This window comes from Passer montanus, unplaced genomic scaffold, assembly GCF_014805655.1.
Source record: "Passer montanus isolate IOZ18808 unplaced genomic scaffold, ASM1480565v1 scaffold2, whole genome shotgun sequence".
NCBI lineage: Eukaryota > Metazoa > Chordata > Aves > Passeriformes > Passeridae > Passer > Passer montanus.
The window spans coordinates 22,386,134-22,411,695 of NW_024366591.1; the positions used below are offsets into that span (position 1 = coordinate 22,386,134).

General features: G+C 41.9%; 2 protein-coding genes across 9 annotated transcripts in view; both read left to right on the plus strand.

Moving 5' to 3' along the window:
* The window catches only part of IGF2R (insulin like growth factor 2 receptor), a 56,580-nt gene extending 44,484 nt beyond the window's left edge, over nt 1-12,096 (plus strand). For 6 of the 7 annotated variants that reach the window (XM_039707821.1, XM_039707819.1, XM_039707823.1 and 3 more), the window contains exons 36-48: nt 623-772; nt 1,792-1,953; nt 2,458-2,659; nt 3,061-3,207; nt 3,331-3,565; nt 4,519-4,655; nt 5,174-5,288; nt 6,827-6,973; nt 7,413-7,597; nt 7,973-8,159; nt 9,195-9,359; nt 9,713-9,782; nt 10,362-12,096. In XM_039707821.1, coding sequence (XP_039563755.1) covers nt 623-772; nt 1,792-1,953; nt 2,458-2,659; nt 3,061-3,207; nt 3,331-3,565; nt 4,519-4,655; nt 5,174-5,288; nt 6,827-6,973; nt 7,413-7,597; nt 7,973-8,159; nt 9,195-9,359; nt 9,713-9,782; nt 10,362-10,763 — 2,304 coding nt within the window. In that variant the 3' untranslated portion in view covers nt 10,764-12,096. The other variant, XM_039707825.1, reaches the window with a different exon arrangement.
* An 816-nt stretch (nt 12,097-12,912) lies between these two features.
* SLC22A2 (solute carrier family 22 member 2) lies at nt 12,913-25,258 on the plus strand. Of its 2 annotated transcripts, XM_039707826.1 has the most exons (11): nt 12,922-15,153; nt 17,425-17,528; nt 18,488-18,642; nt 20,751-20,919; nt 21,976-22,090; nt 22,195-22,301; nt 22,418-22,632; nt 22,903-23,011; nt 23,384-23,496; nt 24,523-24,622; nt 25,112-25,258. In XM_039707826.1, the coding sequence occupies exons 1-11, from the start codon at nt 14,743-14,745 to the stop codon at nt 25,176-25,178; spliced, it is 1,665 nt and encodes a 554-aa protein (XP_039563760.1). In that variant the 5' UTR covers nt 12,922-14,742; the 3' UTR covers nt 25,179-25,258. The 2 variants fall into 2 exon arrangements, 1 of the variants encoding a protein (XP_039563760.1); XR_005627308.1 differs by lacking the exon at nt 23,384-23,496 and having other exon boundaries at nt 12,913-15,153; nt 25,112-25,246.
* Nucleotides 25,259-25,562: the final 304 nt, after the last annotated feature.

Consider the following 25,562-nt stretch of genomic DNA (forward strand, 5'->3'; position numbering starts at 1 on the left):
TATGGACACTGGGAAGCAGAATGTCCTAGACATTCTGTGGCTTAATTGATCTTGTGATAGCCTGTTGTAACTGGAAGCAGTCTAGATGCTAGTATGCTTCAAAATGCACTTAGGTGATTTATGTAAGAATTTGATAGCTACATAAATAGCAAGCCTGTTACAGAGGATTGACTGACTTGTCTGTGTCATTACCTTGAGAGATCTGTGTTTTTTTCTTTTGAGGACTTGTAAACAAGCTCTAGAATATAGACCTAAAAAGCTGTGATTGTTTTCCATGAATTTCCGTAGTCATCTAGTGATCTTATTCCATGGTTAATGCTATTTTTAAGTGATGTGTTGGTAATTTGGCACATTGATGTAAAGAAGAATCTACCTCTAAGAGGCAGAAACTCCTTGGCTTTTGTCAGACTCGGTTAAAACTGTTTTGAGTTGCTCAGCTTGTGTTTTGTTAGGATTGAAATGTAATGGCTTTTCTTTGACTATAAAATGTATTTTTTGGAAGGGCAGTAGTGGAGCTCTCGTGTAAACCAAATAGATGAATCTGAATTGATCTGAATCTCTGGGCTGATGTGGAATCTAGGTGTATCCTGTAATTCTATTAATACATATTTTTGCTGTGTAGGATATTGGTCGTGTTACTGAACCTCCCCAGTTCAATAAGGCAGGAAATGAAGTTTACATCACCTACAACAGCACTACTCCTTGTCAGATAAACAATGGATTGAACTATACTTCTGTTATTGCATTTCACTGTGGCCAAGGAACTAGTCTGGTAAGACATCTATTAAACTTAGGTTGCTATTGGAACATAATGGAAAGTGGGTAGTAACCAGTGTTAGTTTTGCTTAAAACTAAGTCAAGGATTTCTTTCTATAATGTATGGATGGACTTTCTTCAAGAAGAAATATCGTATTTGTTCTCTTGACTGGCCAGAATTTTATTGAGTGCATGAACTTTAAGCTTGAGAGTAACAGGTTCTGATGATTTCAAGCATCAGATTCCACAGAAGTAATGTAATGATAACTTATTGCTGACATTAAACTTAATGCTGTATTGCACCTCATTTAGATCCTAAAGTTTGTACTTGTACCTCAAGCTAACACAAGAAGCAGTGCAACTATACAGTATTACTGTGAAGTGCTCCTCCTATGCTGTAACCTTTTCTATAATCACACAGACCTTAAAAAATTTGCAATTAGCTGCTTATATTTTTATTTTGTGTCAACACTCAGACACTAAATTGAATTTCTGTGGTGATGAGAATTTTAACGCTTCTTGAATTTTTTTAATGCTTCAACAAACTGTAGAGAAGCACTTAGATATGTTTGTCAAACTAGAGTGTGCTGAAGATCATGAAACCATTTTCCATCAGCACAGGGCATGAGCTGAAATTTGAGGCAGCTCTGAATATTACACATACTAATACTTCAGTTTAAAACATGAGAAAGTAAACAGTATTCTCTCTACCCTTAACTCAGTGAAATTTCTTAACACTCTGCCATCAAGAAGCACAGCCCTCACACTATTGCTGGTTGCAACTGTGCTGAACATCAAAATCTCAGCCCTAATTAAGAAGAAAGCTTGTGTACCTTGACTGTTTTGTGGAGCTAGGTAGAATACACTTCCCTTGAAAGTTTCTTTGTTACTGGTTATAATATGGTGTTTGTCCTACAATTGATGAAGTCTAGCCATGGTAATAACTGAGACTACTGATGGGGAAGGGGGAAAGTGCAGAGACAACAACCAACTCTCCAAAAGTTAAATGTATCTTCCTGTGTTCTTTGGTAACAGGGTAAGCCAAAGATGATAAGGAAAATTGACTGCACATTTGTGTTTGAGTGGGAAACTCCACTTGTGTGTCCTGATAAAGTGAAAACTTTAGGCTGCTCTGTGATTGATGAACAGCTACACTATACATTTAACCTGTCCAGCCTTTCTGGAAGATCATTTGAGGTAATGCCTTTTTATGGTGTGACATTTATTTATTTTTTTATTTATAATTGCCTATTGCTATCAACATTTTAAAACTGCAGGAAGGGTTTCTTCTAAGCATTCTGTGTGAGAAAAGGCTGAAATGTGCTGTGGTCAGTATTGATACTTGTTTGGCTTCTGACAGAGGGAATAATATTAGAGAGTATAACATTTTAATGTTTTTGAGAGTGAAGTTAATGTTGTTTTGAGAGTGAAGTTACACAGTGATGGGTAAAGGAATGAGAAATCTTCACATTTGACAGAATTTTGGATGAGAAAGCAGATCTGCTGAACATATTTTATCTGTGGTCCTGTGTGCTTTATCTGCAGTCTTGTCATATTAAGGAAGGCCAGACTTGCAAAATTAGTTCTCTCTTCCTCCTGCATTATGCAAATGCTGCCTGAGACTTGGTTTTATGAAGCACTTGTGTGATTTTGTAAGTACTGATTCTAGACTTGCTGTGATGCTTCTGATTGTCTACACAGGTATTTTCTGGATCCGACAATTACCACATTGGTGTGTGCAGTGTGGGCTTGCCCCAGGGAAAATGCAGAGATGGGGCAGTGTGTCTGACATCTAAAAATGGTGTGTCATCTTTTGGAAACTTAAAGGAAATGAGACTGGACTATAGCCACCAGGATGAAACAGTCATCTTGCAATATACAGGAGGTGATCGGTGCCCTCCAGGTGAGATTGAAGCAGGCCCATTCTTTATGTTCAAAACTTGTCAGGATATTTTCCCCTTAAAACAGGAGGTTTTGTTGTGACAGGAGGAAGCAACCTAGATTTTAAATACAGTAATAGAAACATGCAGTTTTGCTAAATCACAAGTTCCATACTAATCTGCAACATCAACATTTATCTCCCTGGAAGAGACAGCGTAATTTTTCTGTAGGGATGATTGTAGCTATGTAGATGTATGCTACGTCTGGCTTTCTAATTGGGTTTAAATTCAGTGTCTCAGTATTTCTGTTGTCTGCCACTGACCTTTCTTTAGTATTGAAGTACAGGCTTTGAATAAGGTTCTGAATATGGATACACCTCTATTCTGCTGTGTGTAGTTATGAGATTATACCTTTCCTTCTCAGTGACTGAAAAGGGAGAGCTCTGTGTGTTCCCCTTCAAGTACAAAGGGAAGACCTATAAGGAATGCATTACAGAAGGGAAGAATGATCCATGGTGTGCTACAACTGAAAACTACCAGGGAGATGAAAAGTGGGGGTTCTGTAGTAGCTGTAAGTACTTCATATACTTTATGTACAAGGATGTTAGCTAACACAGAGATTTATCTGTACTAAAATCCATACATGCCTGCAAGCCTCCTGTGAAATACACTTTTTTAACCTTTCCCCTTACAGCAACTGCAAGAAGGGAATCTACCATTATCTTTACATGTGATGAAAATGCTGGTGTTGGGAGCCCATACCTTCTCAGTGAGACTCTTGGTTGTGCTGTGACATTTGAATGGAAGACTCAAGCTGTTTGTCCTCCCAAGAAAATGGAGTGCAAGTTTGTCCAAAAACACAGAACATATGACTTGAGAATGCTCTCTTCGCTGACAGGATCATGGATCTTTTTCCACGATGGGAACTCGTGAGTAATAAGCAACTCACAGGAAGCAGCTTACTTATCAGTACAGTTGTAATGTGACATAGAATTTCTGTTTAGTGCCTGCTCAGTGTCTTAAAACTGTCAGTGCTTAACACTTCATATAAATTTAAAAAACCTGAGAAAAGAATCCATTTTATCTGAAGGGACTGAGTCATCACATTGTTCATTCTCACTCTTTTCCTCTATTGGTAACCCTTTTAAAAGGACAAATACATCTAAAATAAAAGCTGTTAAAAAACTTAATATTTAAACTGCTATCTTTAAAATGTAATTTTGTTGTTTCAATGCCATTTTTTTGATTCTTAATTTTGTTGAAGTAAAGTCTTAATTACTTAGTTGCTTTCTTTTGACCCAAATGTATAACTTATTTTCTGATGTTTTACTGGGGCTTTTCACCCATATTCCTTGATGTATTAGTGTAGTGGAACATGTGGATGTCAGGATGTCATCAACCTCTCCAGCCTCCCTCCTCCAGCTAGGAAATAGAAATGAACTGGGCAAGGATGACAGCATCTAATTCTAAACTTATGATAAGCTGTGGGATAGTAAAACAGTTCTCTGCTCTAATGTGTCGGAGCTGGCATAACTCCGAGGAGATGCTGAATGTAGGGTAGTACTATAACTTTTATAAATGAAAAAACTTCAGGATATTTCTTGACTCCCTTCCAATTTCTAGTCTGGACCTAGGTCAAAATTAACTAGTGACCTAATCTGGTAAATGAGCAATTTTATTTTTTGCTCACGCTTTTACTTGAAAATGATAGTTAGAAGTAATCTGCCAAACCTTAGTACATGCTTTAGTCTGTCAGCTAATTTAAGATTTAGTTTCTTGCAACCTGTCTAGCTTCCCACAAAGATTCTAAAGTTTGTGTATCATGTCTTCAGTTTAGCCTAAATGAATTTTAAAGAAGTTTTGTCTTCCATGTCCTGTATAGGTACTATGTGAACCTCTGTCAGAGGGTACATGAGGGACCCACAGGCTGCCCTGAAAGAGCCAGTATTTGCAGGAAAAGCTACAATGGAGATGTTCAAGTTCTTGGACTTGTTCATACACAGAAGCTGAATGTGACAGGTAGAGTTACTTTTTCTTCCTGTGGAGAGCTAGAGACTAAAGGTTTAAATCTTACAGCTTGGCTGTAGTAGTTTTTAAATTATACTGAAGCCTTTATTTTGAAATATTTTTATCAGTGAATCTTCTGTTTAAAAATGAAAACAGAATGTGACATTTAAGGCATGAGAACATTTAAGCAAATAAACAGTGTTATCATTAAAGCTTTAAGAAATTAATTATCTATCTGAATATCAAGAAATCCTTTTATTACAGTCAGGATACCCAAACACTGGCACAAGTTGTCTAAGGAGATTGTGGAGTTTCCTACCTTGGAGGTATTCAGAGTCTGTCTGGACATAGTCCTGGACAGCTGGCCCACATGACCCCACTTGGGCAGGGGGTTTGGACCAGATGACCTCCAGGGATCCCTTCCAACCTCAGCCAGTCTGTGATTCTATAGTTGTGAGAGGGCAAAGGAGCAAAGGAAGTTTCTGACAGCTGCTTACAAAAACCTTTTGTCACCTTTTTGTTTCTTCTAGGTGATACAGTGTATATTAGTTATTCCAGTTGGCAAGAATGTAGGAAAAATAAGAAAGTAACAACGATTATAGAACTGAAATGTGCAAGAACAGTTGGCATGCCCATGCTGCAGAGGTGAGTAATAAATGTACATACCACTGATCTTGACAGCTGATTCTTTTGTACCTCTCCAGTAAACTGTTAAATCTAAGGACAGGAACTCTTTGCTCTGTTGGACAGTCCCTAAAATAATCCATGGTCTGTACTTGCAAGACATAGGATCTTTGGAGTCTGTGCAGTTGTTCATTTTCATAAACATCATATTTTGTATTTATCCTAAAATTTCTGGGAAAAAAAAAGGCATTCTGCTTCTGAATTAGATCTGGCAGTGGCTCAGATGCTGTTGTTTTCAGTGTGAGTAGTCAATGTCATTGTACAGCCACTCTTAACTCTGTTCAAAATCTGTGTATTAAAGAACATTTTCTGCAGGTAAGTGATTGAGCTAATAAAACATGGTTTATTTCTGCCTCAATACAGTGTATTTAACCAGAAGCTCTCTAAAATAAGGTATATATGCATGATCACAAATACTAAGAAAGCTTGAGGACTTTTTGCTTTGTCTTGATATTATTAACACTATATTGCTTGCAGAATTGGAAAACTGAACAAAAGGCTGTGTGTGAGTCAAAGAACTAGGCAGCAAATCTGACTAGCAGTCATGGTTCAGGAATGGTATTCTCTAACTCAGTGCTCCCACTGAAACTACACACTGCTTGTTCTCCCCTTTCCCCTTCCGAGGGCTGGAGAGGAGCCATGGAGACACAAGAGGCACAAATCATGGGTTGAGATAACAATAATTTACTGAAAACAAACGACACAAGCAAAGAAACAGTACCAGCAACGATACCAGGGACAGAGGATACAAGAAGGAGCTGAATGATTCAAACAAGACAATGATAGATGACTGGGGTCCCTCTGCCATGCTGTACTGGTACAGGAAGGACCCCTTCTCCCTAGAAAAGATGTCCTTCCTCCTGTCCCTAGCAATGATGTGAGCTGGTATAAAATAACCTCTGGGTCCTGGCCATGGTCCTTCCTGGCTACTGCAAAAATACTACCCTGTTGTGGCCAGAACCAGGACACTAGCTTATACCTCTTGTCCTGCTTAAGTAAAAGGCAGGTTTAACATGCTAATACTACCCTGTTGTGGCCAGAACCAGGACACTACCTCTTGTCCTGCTTAAATAAAAGGCAGGTTTAACATGCCGCAGAAAAGCAGCCTGATGTGTTTGCTAGCTAAAATACATCAATAAAACCCTTTGATACACTGTGGGAATTCTGGAATTTTCAGTAGGAAGTTCAGGTGCAGCCAAATCTTCTAAAATCACAAAACTGCAGAAAAATCCAACGTAATTCTTCAGGTAGCTTTTTTTGAGTGCTGCTCAACTATTTTAGCTTACTCTAGGTGTGATACTTAGGCAGGCCATTGTCACGTGTGTTAGCAGTTGTCTTTTCCTTTCCTCAAGATGCTAAAAATTTTTAGCTTACTCTAGGTGTGATACTTAGGCAGGCCATTGTCACATGTGTGTTAGCAGTTGTCTTTTCCTTTTCTCAAGATGCTAAAAACTTGTTACTCTTTCCTGGAGTCATCAGCTTTATCTTTTATTTGGTAGGTTTGATGAAGAAAACTGCGCTTACTACATCACGTGGGACACACGTGCAGCTTGTGCTGTGAAGCAGCAGGAGGTAGAGGTGGTGAATGGAACAGTCATTAATCCTGCAACTGGGAAAAACTTTTCTTTAGGGGATGTTTATTCCAAGTGAGTAAAAAAAAACCCAAACCAAATCCCAAAACAACAGAATGGTAGAAGTAGTTACCTTTCTGGAGAAGATGGCTAAACTGTGCCATTTATCATAGCTGCAGAGCACACCAGGTGGTTCTTGCAGTCAGTAGTGTGTTATGAGCTGCTGAATTGTGCTTTTGTCTTCATACTATCTTAAACCTCTGAAGGAATGTATTTACATGTTCACTCACACATTGAAGGCAGTATAGCTGGAAAAATCAGTTTTCTGTGCTTGTTATTTCTACTTTGGGGAGGAAGCCACAGTCCTGCATCTTTTCTGGTTGCTGAATCGATCACTCAGCTTGCTCTGGAATCAACCAGTGATAGCATCTACCACTGTTGCCAGTCTTGTCTTGGGAATAACCCCAACCTTTGAGTTTAGGCTTAAGAATAGATTTTTCCTCTGTTTCCTCAGGTTGTACACAGCTTCTGGTGATGTACGGACAAATGGTGATAAATATGTGTATCAAATTCAACTTTCTGGTATAACAAACTCAAGTTCCCCAGAATGCTTTGGAGCAAACATCTGCCAGGTGAAAACCAATGAACGGCGCGTTCGGAGAGTTGGTTCTGCCAGAAATGCCAAATATTATGTTGATGGTAAGTACATGCTCATGTACCAAACAGAATTGCTTGATACTCTGTGAATTGCTTCATCAGAAAATGGTTCTTGGTTGACAATTATGCTAATCCATTTCTGTAAAGCTTTCCAAAGTCTGTCTAGCATAATTTAGATTTACCCCCCCCTCCCCCCCCTTTCTGTGTAAGCTCAGTTGCAAATATGGCTTTAATTGGGGTTAGGGCTTGACACTTGAAGACTGAAAGACTTGAAATTGGAAGACTTTCATCTCCTGTTTTCATCTGTGCTCGTACTACAGAACCAATGATTTTCTTTAGCTAACTACTTTTTTTTCCAGGGTCTAGTGTTTACAGACTGTTCTCAAGGAAGTAAACTATTTTTTCTTCTCATTGTAGATGATGATTTGGATGTCATATTTTCATCTGACTCCAGATGTGGTAAAGATAAATCAAAGTTTGTGTCTTCAACCATTTTCTTCCACTGCAATCCAGAAGAGAAGGAAGGCACCCCTGAATTCCTTCATGAGACAGCAGATTGCCAGTATTTATTTACCTGGTACACATCTGCTGTGTGTCCTTTAATGTGAGTAGATAACTGTTTCCTGAAAGCAGCTTTTGTCAGCACTTCTCAGCAAAAGGCTTTTTTTGTAGTTATTTGTCACAGTGATTGGGAAAAGGGGAAAAGCTAAAAAAGGAATAGGCTTATAGGTAGATTGATGATCATGTATGCAATGTTTGGCACATGACTACTAAATTAAAACTTGCCAAACTGATCTGGACTTGAAGCTGAAGAGACACAGTGGAATTGATATAATTATTTTCACTAAGTAAAAGCTACTGTAGCTGACAGAACATGATGTTTCCTGTTACTGAGAGGAGCAAACAGTTTATGGATGAGGTGTTTTGTCCCCCTTGTCTTACTGTCTGGAAGACTTTGAAGCTGTGACAAAGACTGGCCTTCCCCTCTATCTGCCCACTTTAGCCTGGAATGGAAAATCATTACAGGTCTTCAAGGAACAATGAAGCATTTCTCCAATTAAATATGATCAGCTAATTAACTGATTAGTGAGGGGACAGTGTTAAAAGGGGAGTGTCTGCATCTAGGTGCTTACAATGTTCTTGACAGGTAGGCAGCCTCACTGTGAAATGGAGTGACTACTTCTGGGAGTGTTTACTTTCTGGCTGCTAGCTTGAAAGCACAGGCCAACTCTTGATTCTGATTTAAATCTGTTGAGGAAGTTTGGTGTGTGTAGTGTCGCAGTCAGATGAGAGGTAGATAATTTCTGTAGCTGTTGCAGTGTGCTCATGTGCAGATTTGCTTCTAAAACAGCAGCTTTATAACTGCTGCTGTATAAGCTCTGGAGTGCTTAATTGTGCTCTGCAGTCTTGACTGTAGTTTCATGTATTATTTGATAGCATACTGGGATGTAGGCACAGTACATACATTTGTGTTTTTCGAGTTGTTTTTTACTTAGATGAAATCCCCTACATTCAGTTCATGCAGCTGTTAGGTGGGAATGACAGGATGGTTGTGGCATGTCTTCTTCCAATCTGCTGTTTCTAGTCCAGTTTAAAAAACCTTATCAATAGATTTTGTCTTTTCCATTTACGTTGCTAGATCAACCAATGATCCAGGAAACAATCAGCACCAGTCAGATGAGGAGACCCAAATACATAAAGGTCTTTCAAGGAGAAGCCAGGCTGTTGGTGCTGTGCTTAGTGTCCTCCTGGTTATTCTCACTGCGTGTCTCATAATCTTGCTGTTCTACAAAAAAGAGAGGAGGTAAGAAATTAATAGGCTTTAGAAGTTTCTTTCTCAGGACTTGGTTTTAGAACAGTGAGCCTTGAAGCTGTACAAAGGGGGAAGAGAGGAGGTAAGAAATTAATAGGCTTTAGAAGTTTCTTTCTCAGGACTTGGTTTCAGAACAGTCAGCCTGAAGCTGTACATTATCAAGGGATAATCACTGGATCAAAACCAAAATCACTGGATTTTGGTAGAGTGGTTCAGGGTCGATGTGATATTTTGTAGCTCGTTTGTTGACATGCTTTATGTTGATGGTAAAATTCCAGTTAAGAAAAGTGAGGGCTAATAAGTGGATATAGTGTTCCTAATGTAGTATTCTTTCCTTTGTTTAGGGAAATTGTAATAAACAAGATAACAAACTGCTGCAGAAGATCATCTGGTGTTTCCTACAAATACACAAAGGTACCACAATGACAAAATCAAATTTGTTTCACATGAAGCTTTTGTTAATAAATAAATAACTCTCTTAATTCCTAATTCCTTTAGTGCATGTAAACATATGGCATGGCATCAGGAAAGCCACATGACTGATATAAATATATATATATTTATGTTGTGAAGTGAGAAAGGAAGATAGAGTGGTACCACAATGACAAAATCAAATTTGTTTCACATGAAGCTTTTGTTAATAAATAACTCTCTTAATTCCTAATTTCTTTAGTGCATGTAAACATATGGCATGGCATCAGGAAAGCCACATGACTGATATAAATATATATATATTTATGTTGTGAAGTGGGAAAGGAAGATAGAGTTGAGGAAATGAAGAGCAGTCCATAAATCACCAATTAACATGTAAATGTACAAGAAGAGAACAAAGTCTGTTTCAGCACAGTGAAAAGTGATGCTCTTGCAGTGTTTGCTCTCTCCCAGCTACCTTAGACCGAGGCCGTGCATGCTGCGGGGTCTGACGACTGGGCAGATCAGCGTGTGTGTCGGTCTGGAGTGGCAGATGCATTCTCCTCTTTCCTTTTCTTGCAGATAAACAGTGAAGAAGAAGCTAATGAGAATGAAACAGAGTGGCTTATGGAGGAAGTTGCAGCACCAAATCCAAGAACAGCAAAAGGAGGGCAGGAGAATGGTCACATTGCTACCAAGTCTGTTACATCTGAAGCCCTTACCTCTCTCCACGTGGATGACCTGGACAGTGAGGATGAAGTGTTAACCATTCCAGATGTAAAGATTCAAACAGGAAGAGGACTAGACAGGAGCAAGCACCCACAAAAGAAGCTGCACAGTTTTGGCAGTGATAACAAATCTTATTTACTGAACGGAGGAAAGGAAACAAAAGCAATAGCAAGGCCAGGCCAGCATCAGGCACAGAACTCTACAAATACAGCATCGTTTCATGATGATAGTGATGAGGACTTGTTGAATATTTAATAACCCTTCTTGTGCCTAATCAAATATATATAGAGAGATTATATATAACAGGACAACATTTCCAACCAAATATGAGGACTTCAGCCTGAAAGATTTTTTTGAATTTTGCCTTTAACAAGAAACCATTGAAAAGGGAAGAAGAGAAAGATTTCTTAGTTGTTTACAATGATCTGTTCAGTAATGACTGGATTTCTGACATCCAGTTGGCTGAGTTAGTTGACTCTCTCTAGCCAGGACACTTTTTTTTAAGTCTCAGCATAGATGTTAAATGCTTGCTTAAAAAAGAGAAACCTTTGAAAGGAAAAGATTAAGGCTCAATGAAGCCCCTGGCTTCTGAGACTCAAGTTATCAGACTACTATCGTTTTAACTCCTTGTATTTATTGATCCTCACTACTCAGGTTTGCTTAATAGTAACATGTTCTTCCTGCCGGCAGGGTATTCTTCTATGGGCTCACCCATTGTGAGACAAGGAAAAGTATAACTTTTGTGTGTTGGGATGATTTGATGTAAATTTTGGAACTGGTCTAATTTATCCTGTAAATTTGAATATCCATTCTAATTTAAACAGATCATTGGTTCAAAGGTATGGACTGAAAGGTACAATTCGATATAGCTTTAGCCTGAAATGGTTGCTGTTCTTCGCATGGTATTTTTTTTTTGGTACTGGTCATATGACTTCATCAGTATTTGCCTAAGCAGCTGACAAGCACCCAAAGATTTTTTTTTTTTTTTTGGTACTGGTCATATGACTGACTTCATCAGTATTTGCCTAAGCAGCTGACAAGCACCCAAAGATTTTTTTTTTCTTTGATTATGGCTGGACTAGGCCAACTGCACAGAGAACCAGACTTTTCAAGGACGTAGAGGCAGAGTTCCTATCCAGTTTGTCATCACCAAGAAAACCCCAAGGACTAGAAGAGTTCTAGTCTGCATAATGCCTCCCTCTGGTATTAATTTCAAGAAAATAAATTTGGGACAATATTTTCTGATAGTCTAATTTCTAGTCTGTATGCTATGATCCTGGCCATGGTCATTGATTTGAAATGTTGCTGGTAATAAATGCAAGTCAGTTTTTCTTTAGCAGTCTTGCTCCTCTCCAGGTGTTTCCTAAATGAAATTATGGACAATGTTAGGGTTTCAAAGCATTGTACAAGAACATGCATTGGTCAGAATTTTTTGAAACTTTTTGTTGTTCCTTTTGGCTGGCTTATTCAGTTTCAACAATGGTTTCTTTTTATAAAAACTCCATTTTGAATCAAAATAGTGTAATATAAAGTATTCAGCAATTTCAATAAAAGATACGCAGTGGGTATTCCAAATCCCACATCTCAAGTCTGGAATCTTTCTTGCACTATTCTGTATGCTGCTCACCAGTCTGGTGAGACCCTTTCCTGCTGTGACGGATACCTCAGTCATGTCACTCAAAATGAGAACCAGTGTTTGATAACAAAGATCAGAATATATAGGTAGGCCCTGGTGTTGTATTTGTTTTTTAATCAGGCTTGGATGTTCCTTTTGTATTGTTACCAGTGGAGCTGGTAAGTCAGTTTGGCTTAAGCTGCATCTTTTCAGACTTAAATCAGCTTTTTTCATATTCATAATTAGGAGAGCTTGGAGAAGTGGGAGGTTTGATGGTGTATTTTTATTGCTGTCTTTTATCATTACAACAGTTCTCTAAATGCATGTCAGAGGGTTCTGCTTTCCTTGCCCAGGTCGTCAAGGCTGGCGTTTTGGAGTTGTTTGCTCTATGAACCAACTGCATGAAATTATTTCTCCTGTGTAAAATCACATGGTCTCTTTGTTTGGGCTGTGCCTAGCAAGGCTTAGCTAGAACAGAGCTACTCTGTCTGGGGGTGCTTATCTGAGCAAAAACAATGTTATAATTTGCATCTGACAGCAGTGAGTGACTTCAGTGCCTGGTCTTGGAACTATTGCCCACTTTTTACCCAGGCTTTAGGTAGCCTGGCTGAATCTTACCTCTTAGAGAGCTGGATGCATAACCAGCTTCACCAGACCATTTTCCTTTTGCATCTGACAGCAGTGAGTGACTTCAGTGCCTGGTCTTGGAACTATTTACCCAGGCTTTTGTAGGTAGCCTGGCTGAATCTCACCTCTTAGAGAGCTGGATGCATAACCAGACCATTTTCCCCAGAATACTCGACTCCATGGAGGGAAGGGTTATGAGAATAGCAGGGCCCAGATAAGTCTGTACAAATGGCTGGGCCAGGAGCAGAAGCTTTGCCAGTTGGCAGCACAACTCCTTGAGAAGTGTCCCAAAGAAACCCACCTGCCTGGCACAGTCCACACAGCCCCTTCTGGGCTGACTGCAGAGAGAATGGTGGGAAATAAGGATAACTGGCCCAGTCTGGATCAAACTTTTGTAGTTCAAGGGAAACTTTTGCACTCCCAATACCAACTGTTTAAATAAAACTGTTGGAAAAGAAGTGATGTGAGGGGGTTTTGGGTGTGTTTTTAAGATGCAGCCTAGTGCCTTAGCTTCACCCACTTCCCAGGCAGGCTTTGACTTCAGTTCCCTCTCTCCAGCTGACTGCACACATCCCCCTGCTGAGGAAGGTTGCAGGGGCTGGCTCTGAGCGTGGTGACTGCTGTGCACGTTCGTGTCCCTGTTCCCCTCCCCAGCTCCACATGGAACTCCTGCAGCCAGGGAGGCAAAGGTCTGGTGCGGGGTGGTGGTGCTGTACTTGGCTGAGGGTGACACAGCTGTGCGTTGGCCAGGAGAGGAGTCCTACTTAACTTGGTGTAGATGTTCCTGACGGAGAAGAGGGTGAAGGAAGAGATGAGAAAGCACATCTGTGTGATGTGGGGAATGATCTTGAAGTGTTGGTTTGCAAAGCAGCTTTCACAGCTGCTCAGGCCACTCTTGGTCTGTAGTTAATGAGCAGTGAGACCAAGTTCTCTTTCAAACCTGGGCCAGAAGGCCTTTTAAGCTGGTTTATTTTTTTCTTGGAGTGTATTGTGTCTTTAATTTTTAGCTTATTGCCTGTTGCTTTCCAGGCAATTTTTCACTTTTTTAAAATGTCTTTTAAATGTTATCTCCACTTAAGCTTTTCTTTGTGATGGAAGGCTGCAAAAGATATGGGAGTATCTGGTATCTTTCCATAGACAGGACAATGTACCGCTGGAGCCTAATACGGCTGCATTTATTTGAGGTGGCTGCAATGAAGTCTGCCTAAAGTCCTATAGGTCTTCTGTGGTTGAAAAAAAAAAAGCTGTTTTGGCCATGGATACTGTATATTGTGGCTTTGCCAGTGCTATTTCCCACAGCTATTCCCAGTGCATAATTCTGTAATGAATGCTTTTTCTTTTTGGGTCACTAAAAATATGCAAATATGCTCAGGTGAATCCCTGATACAGGTGGGAAGAGGTTTTCCTTGGGAATGGAAGAATGTGGAGGGTGAGAGGTGAGATACATGTGACAGAAGTTTTCAGGAAAGCTGTCCCTTTACTGCTATATGGCTCAATGTATAGACATTCCTTTTTCAGAGTGTACCCACCTATTTTTTACAGATCCTGGCTAAGAAGCTTTGCTCACCTGTGGTGCCCAGACATTCTGCACTAAACCCATGTGTTGCTTGTATGTTGGTAGAATTTTCCATCTATGTTGGCTGCTTAAAAATGCCTATTATTTGAGGAGCTGACGTGCCTAACTAAAAAAATAACCCCAAAACCCTCCAAAAAAACCAAAGGGCTGTGGCCCATAGGGGCTCTTCCAGAGAGCAGGAATATGTAAGTGCTCTGATTATGGGTTAAAGGGAAATTCACCTTGGGTGAATTAAGGTCTGATTTCAAATGAAACCTAAAAAGTAGAGCTTGCAACATGTAGTTTAATAATTTATAGAGTTAGTCTTGACTTTTGGTCAAATATCTTTGTTACTTAAGTAGCTTTGCTGCCAACTAAATATATCAGGGCTGCAGAGAGGACGTGGTTGGGGTTTTTGAGGTGGTTTGGATGCCAAAATGCCAACCCTAGATGACATTTTAGAGCATGTTGGAGAATTTGACAGGTTCCAGAAGCAAACCTTTTTCGTCCTATGTTTGTTATCTGCCTCCTTCACCCCAGTGTACGTGGGGGTCGTCTTCTTCGGGTTCACCCCTGAGCATCGCTGCTCCAGCCCCGGGGTGGCTGAGCTGAGCCAGCGCTGTGGCTGGAGCCTGGAGGAGCAGCTGAATCTCACAGTTCCCGAGTGGGATGGCCACGGGGCCAGCTTCAGCAGCCGCTGCAGGAGGTACGAGGTGGACTGGAACACAACAGGCATCAGCTGCACTGACCCCCTGGGCAGCCTGGGGGGCAGTGGGAGCGCCGTCCCCCTCGGTCCCTGCCGGGATGGCTGGGTCTACGACTCCCCAGGGAGCTCTATCGTGACAGAGGTAAAAACAGCCCCCTTTGCCCTGTTCCCTCTGTTACAGACAAGGGGAGGGGTGGGGGAGGGGGTTGTTGGAGCCTAGGCTGTGTTATAATATCCCCTGCTTACCTGGAGAAGGGATTGTCTCTTACTGTGAACTTGCGCTTGGGGGTTTACAAGTCATCTTCCCTCTGTCCTTGCTGTGAAGCGTTGCCTTGACTGCTCGGGAGGCTTATATCTCCAGCTGGGGAGGAAAGCATATTTCAGCAAATAAATAGATAAAGTCCAGTTCTGAATGAAATTCCTGTCACGTGGGAGGTCCAATTGGTAAAGGTGTGTAAACAGTGCAGCTAGCAGTGCTGCAAACAAAACGGGCCAATGCAATGGTCTTGATTTCTTTCCCCCACCCCCTTTTTTTTCTTTCTTTTTTTTCTTTCTTTTTTAATTTTTTTTAAAATGAATAAAGTCTTTTAAAGTTGGTTATAAATAAAAATGAATTGCAGTCATTGTGGGGAAAGGTATTGCCTCCTACAATTAAACAGCTTAAATCAGGAAGAAACTGTGTTCTCAGAAGGAGTGTGAATAAACTGAAAGTAGTATTTTAGCTACTTGCTGTACTTTAGCAGTTCAGGTGCTTTAAGAATAAACCAGTACTGGGTTGACAAGCTGGATGTCATCATAGAAAGTTCCACCACATGTTTAGAGGTGGTCAGGATTCTTTTCCCTCTATGTCTAACACAGGAGCAGTTAAAATCTGTGCTCTAGCAATTTCAGCATTCATAGTTTTCTAAGATTCGTCCTGGATATAAGGGGGTGCACTCTAAGTGTACCTCTGTCAGCAAGTTATGGGCTGTGAGATATGAAAGGGAGGAAGTGAGGCACCTCAAATGCAGGGTGAGCCAGGCCTTCTATGCAGCAGCAGCTCAGCAGGCACATCTCGCTGGACAATGCTGCAGCACATCCATGGTCAGATGCCCTCACCATCATCTCCTGAGGCTGTGGGAAGCTGAGCACTTGCATCTGTGTGGGCTCATGCAGTCATGCTCTCACATCAGCTGTCTCCCCTCTCCTGCTGAAGGGGGTGCCAGGCCCACGGGCTGCTGCTTCCATGTGGTAAGCAGATGTGTCACTCTGCATTTTGCCAATGAGTTCTTGGTTGTGACTGTTTCTGTGAAACTTGTCAGGCTCTGATATGTTGTCCCCTGCTCTGATAGCTAAGAAAAGGGAAGGATAGTGCAGTGTAAATCAGGTTATTTCAAAAGAAAAGTTTGCATATGGAAGAAGGTCCTCATGGGAAGTCCCATAAGAGCATCAGAAGAAATGTTTGGTTTTGTGTTAATTATGGATGCATAGATTCAATTAAACCCAGCGACCCGGAGGAAGGGAAGGGATTCTCAGTCATATTAGGAGAAGTTTTGGCAACAACCTTTTCTCTAGTAGCTTTTATATATTCCTACCAGTAAGGTAGGACAAGACTGGATGGAAAATATATGTGGGTATCCATGTGGTATAAAGCTTGGCCCTGGATAAAAAATGTCTGCTCTCCAGACACATACAACAAGGTAGCTGAGCTAAAGAGCAGAGCAGAGAGAAAATTCTGTGGCCTCAGGGCAGATGCAGATACTTCCACCCTCCTCCAAAAAGCCAGTGCTCCATGGGACTTGGAACAAGGCAGGCTCCTGAAGGCATCTAGGATTCTTCTAGTAAAGGCATCACACTTAGTCCTGAGTGGTCTGTGGGGACTGCTCTGCCATGCCAGGGTATGAGGCAGCAAGAACTGCTTAGAAATGTTCATCATTAGCCACAAAAAAAAAGCTGTTTGAAAAACTCAGTGTGGTTGTCAGATCCATGCTGATTTGATCAATGAGGGTCAACACAGGTTCAGGTGCCAGTTTTGACAGATAATAATTCACTTATACTCTTTCCATAAAAGAGAGGTGAGACATGAATGGGAGATGTTTGAAAAACTCAGTGTGGTTGTCAGATCCATGCTGATTTGATCAATGAGGGCCAACACAGGATCAACAGGGCCAACACAGTTTTGACAGATAATAACTCACTTATACTCTTTCCATAAAAGAGAGATGAGACATAAATGGGAGATGCCAGTAAACTGCTGAAGGGCTTTTTCCACTCTTTAATGTTGGACAATTAGTTAAGTTAGTAGGATTTCTGTGTGCTGGTAAAACAGGTATTGACCCAGAAAAAAGTTTAAATGTTTAACTGAAGGAGAGTTGTGGATGTGAGCCAGCTCCTCATTTCACTCTTTTGTCTCTGACTGTGGTTGCTCCTTTAGTTTGACCTGGTGTGTGAGGACTCCTGGAAGTTGGATCTCTTTCAGTCTTCTGTGAACGCTGGGTTTTTTATTGGGTCCTTAAACATTGGCTACATTGCAGACAGGTATGTGTGGGCTGAAGCAAAACCCTCTGACCTCCCTTATCAATGTTCAGCAGCCAAACTTAGATAAAGGTTGTGCAACTGAGACCATCTCTGCTCTTCTGAAAATAAGGTCATCCCCTGGACCTTCAGTCGCAGCATGAGCCAGTATCCTGCCTTTCAGGTTGTGCCTGGTGGTTAGCACACATCTGCTCAGCGAGCCCTGCAGAGCCCACAAGGACTATTTTAGAATTGTACACCCCAAACTTCCTACTGTGCCATATCAGAGCTCTCGGATGTTAACCAAAGCCAGGAAATGCGTGGTCTGGATCTCCCACTTAATCTGTCACACTCTGCATGGCTGCAGCTTGGAAACATTTTGCTTCTTTTGGAGAAGCTTAGAAATAGTTGTCAGAGATTGCCAGATGGGTACAGCAGCAGTCACTGAGAAAGCAGATAAACCCTCTAGCTCCCTGTTCAGGGCCAGCAGAGTCCCTGGCTCAGGCACCTGGGGTTCAAGAGAAACAGATGCCAGTACTTTCCCCCATGCTCCCCTTCTACCTAGGAATGTTAGTACAGCAGGCTCTGAGTTGTTCCAGCTGAGAAATGCAGCCCACTCACAAATAGATCCATACATTACTACTGTTTTAAAGGTTAAGGTCGCGGTGAATAAATCCCTTATAAATCTGGTGCATGTGGAACTACCAGAATAATAATATTAACCCACACTTATTTTTCAGTTCCAATGCAATATATGTTAACATTCTTTTTTCTCTGAAAGTTTTTGTGGAATTGCTGAGCAACTGGCACAGTAGCTTTTCATGGCGTAGAAAAGCAGATAAGTGAATAATGGGCAAAGAAAAAAGCGTGTCTCTATACTGCACAGCAAAATTGGATTTTTTTTCCCCCTTGGAGATACACAAAGCTCTTACTAGTTTAAAATGCTTCCATATTTGCTTCATGCCTATCATTTTCCAATCCAGGTTTGGCCGTAAATTTTGCCTTTTAACAACAATTGTTGCAAATATTGCGTGTGGACTCCTTCTGGCCTTCGTGCCCAGCTACCTGTGGATAGTCATCATCCGGTTCTTGCAAGGGCTGGTCAGCAAGGGCTGCTGGACTGCAGGCTACATCCTGGGTGAGTTCAGGACCTTCTCCCAGGAGCAAGATGATGAAGGAACAAAACTCAACTCCAAAAAACTTGAAAATCAGGCCATTTAAAGAATGCCTCCCATGGTGTTTTATTAAGGCGTTTTCTCCCTCTTTGACTTCCCAGGATGTTTTCAAGTACTGTCATTAGGGAGAAACAACAGTAGCCTTCAAAGCTCAAGTGAGTGGTGGTGTATTAGAGCTCTTACCTGAAGACAGGCTTTCCCCTACAATACAGCTCACCTTTGCAGGTCTCTCTGGGCCCCTGGCTCCTCTTCCTTCCATCAGGCTCTGGCTAGGGAAGGTGACCAGGCAGACACAGCCCCTCTGGCTCGGGTGCAGACAGGATGGGGACAGAGGAGCCCATTAAAGAAGCAGACAGAGGGTGGGGAAAACTTGAGACATTTTTATGACACAAAGAGGGAAACAGAGGCTTCAGAACACAAAAATAACTGAAGAACAGCACGTACTTGCTGATAAAAAGATGAGGTGTTTGTGTACCTGTGTGTATCCACTGGGCTGAGTGGAGGCCAAGCCATGGAGGAGCCAGCCTGTGTGGGTGCCTCTCTCTCCCAGTGCCCTGCTCCAGCTGTGTTTGCTGGTGAGGCACAGCTGGGTGGCCAGGCTGGGTCTGGGACTATCTCAGGACCTCTTTCTACTTCAGGGCAGAGCTGCCTGGGATTTCTCTGATTTTTCTGGAGTGGAGTTCAGTCTTCTTGTCCAAAATACCCAACTGCAAGCAATCACTGAAGCAGCAGATTAACTATTTTAAGAGCTGGCCTACAGAACATTAACTGCGTTAGGGTGGCAGGTGGCTCTACCAAATACCTCTGAGAGATACGCAATTCATTGTGATAGTGGTAAAAATGTAAAAGTCAGTGCCCTAAACTTGCATAAAATCTTTCAGTGTGGGCATCTTGCTAATTCAGTTATCCAGATGTCTGATAGAAATAAAAGCACCTATCCCACTGTCTAGACTGTCTTCTGCTAAGACATGATTATTCCTTCCTGTTAATTTCTGGATGCTTGCTTGGCCTCCTAAATCTCTTCCTGGCACAAATGAAATCTCCATCCTCTCTTCTGGAGAACTTTAAGCTGTTTTAGAGCATGAAGTCCTTCTCAGGATAATGATTTGCCCTATCCTGACGTTTTCTCTCTGTTACACCTTGTTACTCCTGGAACCTCTTGAAATTTTCTTATGCAAAAGATCCTGAACCAGCCCCAAAGCTCCCTTAAATTTGTATCTTCTCCCTAAGGGTGACCAATACTGAATGTCCAGGGAAGGATACAAGGACAGAACAACCTTGTTATCCTGCTCTGCTGGGGCACTTGTCCACCCTTCAGCTGCTTCTGGCTCAGTGCTGCTGAGCCTGAGATGTCTTTGTGCATCCTTAGGCTGAGCAGCATTAGTATATCTGTGGTTTCAAAAGTCAGCAACTCATTTGGCTGCTAATTAGTTCTTTTCTGTTCTTTTTCTAATGAGTTTGCTTTCTTGAAATCACACATCTGGATGCAAAATGTTGAGTGTGCTTGCCCTGCCTGCTGGAATAGTTACTTTCAACTCTGAATCAGCAAGATACAGAGATCCACAGATGTGTGGGTCTATGCTGTGGTGTGGAGTTGCGAAGTGCAGATGAACAGTGATCCCACCCTGGCCTGGGAGCTCTATGCCATCCCGTGATACAGGTTTTCCTTATTACTTGGAGTGAGATGCAGGCCAAAAGCCTGTACTTTGGAAACAAAATACTCAGACTTGTTGTTGGATTTGAGACATTTTGTATATTAGCATTAGATTTCACAACAAAATTAATCTGTGCACTTTGACAAATGCTTGATTTACTCTGAGATTTCTGCAGCAGAGGACATTCCTGGATGTCTTAGGCCAATGCACGGCCAGCAGCAGTGTTTTCTCTGCTGGAGTCTGGCTGCCAGAAGAGCAAACTAGGGGGTTTTGTTTAGAAGTGTTTTGCTGGGAAGCCCGTGATTACCAAGGTTTCTCCAAAGTGTTACCGTAGCATTGGTCCTCCAGCGTCCCCCCAGCTGGTTTCTGCTGCGAGGGGCAGCCACATGGCTCACTGTCCCCGTGCACGCCCGCAGTGACGGAAGTGGTGGGCCCGCAGTACCGGCGGATGGTGGGGATCCTCTACCAGGCGGCTTTCTCCGTCGGCCTCCTGGTCTTCGACGGCATCGCCTACGCCCTCCCTCACTGGCGGTGGCTGCAGCTCACTGTCACCCTGCCCACCTGCTTCCTCCTGCTCTACTACTGGTAAGTGGTAGTTTTTTGTTGTGCCTCTGCCTTTTGTTGTGCCTCTGCCCGCCACCCCAAAAACCCGGCTTCTCCTGCTTCCCAAGGCTTGGCACTGGGAGAGAATGGGCACTCCTTTCTGGGGCGCACGCCTCTTGGCGCAAAGAGGGGGTTCCTAGCAAAAAAGAGAGGGAAATAGGATCCCTCAGCAACTGAGATCTTGTAGAATCCTAGCCTGTGCACCTCACCTGGTGTTTAGAAAACAGACCAGTTGGAAAAACACTGGGGGAAAATTGGATTAGTACAATTTTACTTGTTTCTTAGTACAATTTAATATTACAATTGTACAATTAGTATAATTTACTATTTTCTTTAAGCAATTAATAAGCGAAAGTAGGTGCCTTTGCATAACTTAGTTGGTCTTACACTGAAAATTTGGTTATTGACAGATTGTCTAATGCTAACATAACTGTAAGAGGCTCTTGGTGTGTTCTTTTAAGGCAGAGAAGTTGCAGTTTTTGTGGTCCAACTGAAAAGAACAAAAAAGCTCTTGGATACTCCTTCATTTTAGTTTCTCTCCTCTTTTTAATCAATATTTTTTGGTTTGAGTGCTTTGGATTTGAGAAATTGTCTGGGTGGGTCAAGAGGTTAGGAATAGTAGAAAGAAATTTGTTGCCTTCCTTCTTCCATATTTTTGAATTGGTAAGCCAGTTCTAACTTAATTAGTACTTCTTAACCTGTATTGGCAGAAGTGAAAAATGGCTCCCTAAGAGGAGCTGGTTTGTGGTGAATGGGCTGGATCAGATGACAGCACTACTCTCACTCAAAGCTCCTCCCTGATTTATCTTCAGTAAACTCCTCTTTGACTAAAGCCACTACCTCAACTGTTCCTCTTCCAATCTCAGCCATGGGATACACTACTTCTCTTGACTGTAGAAGTGGGAAGTAGCACACAAAACCTCCCCCCCAAAAAAACCCCAACCATCTACCTCTATTTAATCTCTCCAAAGTCTCCACTCATGGGAGAATAGGTAGGCTTTATGTTTTGTTGTATAATGGCATCCCCTCGCATTGTAGGTGCCTCCCAGAGTCTCCCAGGTGGCTGATATCTCAAGGAAAAAATGACAAAGCTATGAAAATTGTCAGCAATATCGCTAAAAAAAATCAGAAAAAGATGCCTTCCCATTTTAAGGTGAGCTCAGGGTTTGCTCGTACATGTAAGTAAGCATCATGACACTACCTTGCATCAGTTCCTCCCAGAGAAATTTAATGTGCTGTGTGCTGGCTCTTCTATAGGATATTAAATTTGAAGAGGAAGATTGTGGAAAGCAGAAACCCTCGCTGATGGACCTTTTCAGGACACCACAAATAAGAAAAAACACGCTCATTTTGATGTACAACTGGTAAGAATATAACACGAGACAGCCAATTTTGGAGCTCTGGATTTGACAACTCCATCAGGACAGGGATGTCTGTTCTTTTACTACCTAACGAATCCAGGATGCTCTTCTCTGCCCAGGTTCACGAGCGCCGTCCTCTACCAGGGGCTCATCATGCACATGGGAATGGCTGCTGAGAATATGTATCTGGATTTCCTCTACTCTGCACTCGTTGAGTTCCCAGCTGCCTTCCTCATCATCGTCACTATCGACCGTGTCGGGCGGCGCTACCCCTGGGCCGTGTCAAACCTGGTGGCTGGGGCCGCCTGCCTTGCCACAGCCCTCCTCCCAGAGGGTAAGTCAGCTGAATGGAGCCCCGTGGGGACTTCCCACCCTGTCCTCTGGGACCTCCATGCTGCTTTGTGAGGGTCCCTTTGCCCCTGCTCATGTGGTCCTCACTGCTCCCATTCCCTCACTCCCTCGGGTGAAAGAAAAGAAAAACAAACATCCCATAAAAACACCACCTGACATATCAGAGGTCCTACAGAATAACACTGTTGTATCAACTGACACCTGCTAAATCACTGCGATGCTTTTAAATGTGTTGAATGTGTTTTCTCTGCAGACATGCATTGGTTGAAAGTGATTACTGCTTGCATTGGGAGAATGGGAATTACAATGGCTTTTGAAATGGTTTGCTTTGTAAATACAGAACTGTATCCAACTTATATCAGGTAGGTGCATCCTCTCTCCAGTTGGCATTAGGCATGGAAAAAAATAGTTAAGGCTGATGTGTATGTTATGTTTTATGCTAAATTATCCTCATATGTGTCAGAACTACACAGGTACTATTGAACATAAAATAGGTGAAGCACAATTAAAATGCTTTAAAAAGGTAGCTTAATAAAGAAAAGAAATGTACTTTTAGACAAGGGGAATCTCACATGACTGAAATAAAGGGAAAATCTGGGAGAACCAGGGTGGGTGAGGGATCTGAAGTTCCACACAGTGCCTGGATCTGTCCTGTGTGAGGGTGAGAGTTGTGATCCATCCCCTTCCAACTGCAGTACTCTGGCACTAACTTGATCCCTTTGCTGCCAAACCAGGAATCTCGGGGTGATGGTTTGTTCTTCTTTGTGTGATATTGGTGGAGTCATCGCCCCATTCATTGTCTACAGACTGGTGGAGATCTGGCATGATCTGCCACTGGTTGTCTTCAGTAAGTGCCACCTTACCTCCTTGCCGGCTCCTCCAGGGTGCAGTGGGGGACCCAAGTTCCAAAGGGAGGGAAAAGCCACCAATGCAGCTGCTTTAAGTTCAGCAGAAGCCCCCTGCTCTCTACAAGGCCTTAGCCTTCAGTTTGTGACAAGCTGGAACTTGTTTATGCACTCGTCTCTCCCTTGCCCCTATAATTTCTCCTTGCATTTTAAAGGAAGTTTGAGTCAGATACGCATTTGACAGAAGGCAAAGAACTCAAAAATTTTGATGAGCCTAATATTTGATGGATTTAAAGCTGACTTACTGCTCTTTTGTGAGTTATACTGTCTTTGTCGAGCAGTCAAACCCTAGAATTTCATGTAATTGCCCGTGGAATAGAGTACAAGTATGGCTGTTACGCTTCAGCTTTTCTGACACTTTGTTAACTGGCTCTTCTCCAGCTATTTGGAAAGTGGCTGGTAAATAAATGCAAGATAAGTTTTACAGATTAGTGACCTGAACTCTCAGGTTAGGGCCTGCAACACTTTTATGAATCTTTAGATCAGCACGTTATTTATAGAGTAATACCTTGAATGGCAATATGCAAATTTTGACAGACAGGAGATCTAGAAGTAGATTTAAAATATATGCCAAACACGTACAAACTGGATAAAAGAAATTAGCAGGGGAGAATTTGATTGTGTTGCTTAGAAGATAATACATTGTGTGTACATTTTCTAATCTTATGTGAAAAGCATAAAGATGGACTGTGTTTGCTGTCATGCTCTAGCACTAAAAAGAGTTCTTTCCTCTATGAAGGAAGGATCTGTCCAGTTTGAGGTGTCCTAGTTCACTCACAAGAGGACTTGGGTTGGTGCTGTCTCCACGGGGCAGCCACATCTTCCATTTTTGCACCAGCATGACAGTTTTGCATATGAGACTTGAGGTGCACACCTTGTACAAGGGACAAAATAAAATGCCATTGACAAATCCATTCAGTCTGGCAGTAGCAAGTGGCTGACAAGCTCTTTGTGCCTCTGTTTTGAAGCTGTGCTTGGTCTGATTGCGGGTGGATTGGTGCTGCTTCTGCCTGAAACTAAAGGAAGAGTTTTGCCTGAGACTGTGGAGGATGTTGAAAACTTTCACAGGTGAGTCATGATGATGAACTTGTAGCAGTTTTCACTTGAAATTGGGCAAAATCTCTGTCTGGAGGGAATCTCAGGGGTTACTTGGCTGCCTTGGTTTTTTTCCAAGAAGTTGCTGGGTAATTTCCAGACTCTCACTGGACAGATTCCAGACTCCTTTTACCCCATGTAAAATCTTGAGAATAAGTAGCATAGGCCTTTACTGGCCTTGAATAGCTTCATTAGTCTCTCAAAAGTGCAGCAACACCATTATAAATGGTATTTGTGTTTAAAAAAATGCCTTAACAATTGAAGAGAAAAAGGGCAGCCTTGGTAGCAGCTTCACACGTGGTGCATGAAGCACCAGTGTCTGCTGAGGAGCCAGAGCAAACCTAAGGGAATATATATGGTCATTTTATTGGAGCCAGCTCAGAGCAGGTAAAGAATTTGAAGTTAGATGCTCCCTGGATAACTTCAGTCCTGGCTGATGGTCATGTCTTATTACTCTTGCAGGAAAAGTGCTCCAACAGCCAAAAAAATCTATCTCCGTGTGCAAGGATCAGAAGCACCACAAGGCTGAAGAAGGTGTAACTCTTGCTGGGCATTCTGCTTTAGGGCAGTAGCACAGAAATGCCACTTAGAATAAATACCCTCTCAAAAGTCTTGTCTCTCTCATTTCAATGTCTATGTACATACATTATTTACAATGTTTAGGGTTTTCTGATGGGATTGTCCCAATTGCTGTATAGCTGCTTCCCCCTCTGTACACTAAGAGAAATTTTTAGGGCTGGCAAATTTTTGTACCAGCTATGTGGACTTCAACACGGATTTCAAGAGGTCTTAACTTGAGTATGGTGGGATCCATACCAACAAAACTTTAAGTCTCCATGAAGTCTGACTTTGTTGGTTTCTCTTAAGAAGAGGCAGCACAATATGGTATGTATCTCCATTGTAGAATCAAGGT

What these genes read in the sequence shown, in the direction of transcription:
- SLC22A2 (XM_039707826.1), top strand. Translation starts at nt 14,743, where the DNA reads ATGCCAACCCTAGATGACATTTTAGAGCATGTTGGAGAATTTGACAGG. An exon ending in GGAGCTCTATCGTGACAGAG is followed by an intron (nt 15,154 to 17,424) that starts GTAAAAACAGCC and finishes TTGCTCCTTTAG; the next exon opens with TTTGACCTGGTGTGTGAGGA. An exon ending in ATTGGCTACATTGCAGACAG is followed by an intron (nt 17,529 to 18,487) that starts GTATGTGTGGGC and finishes TTTCCAATCCAG; the next exon opens with GTTTGGCCGTAAATTTTGCC.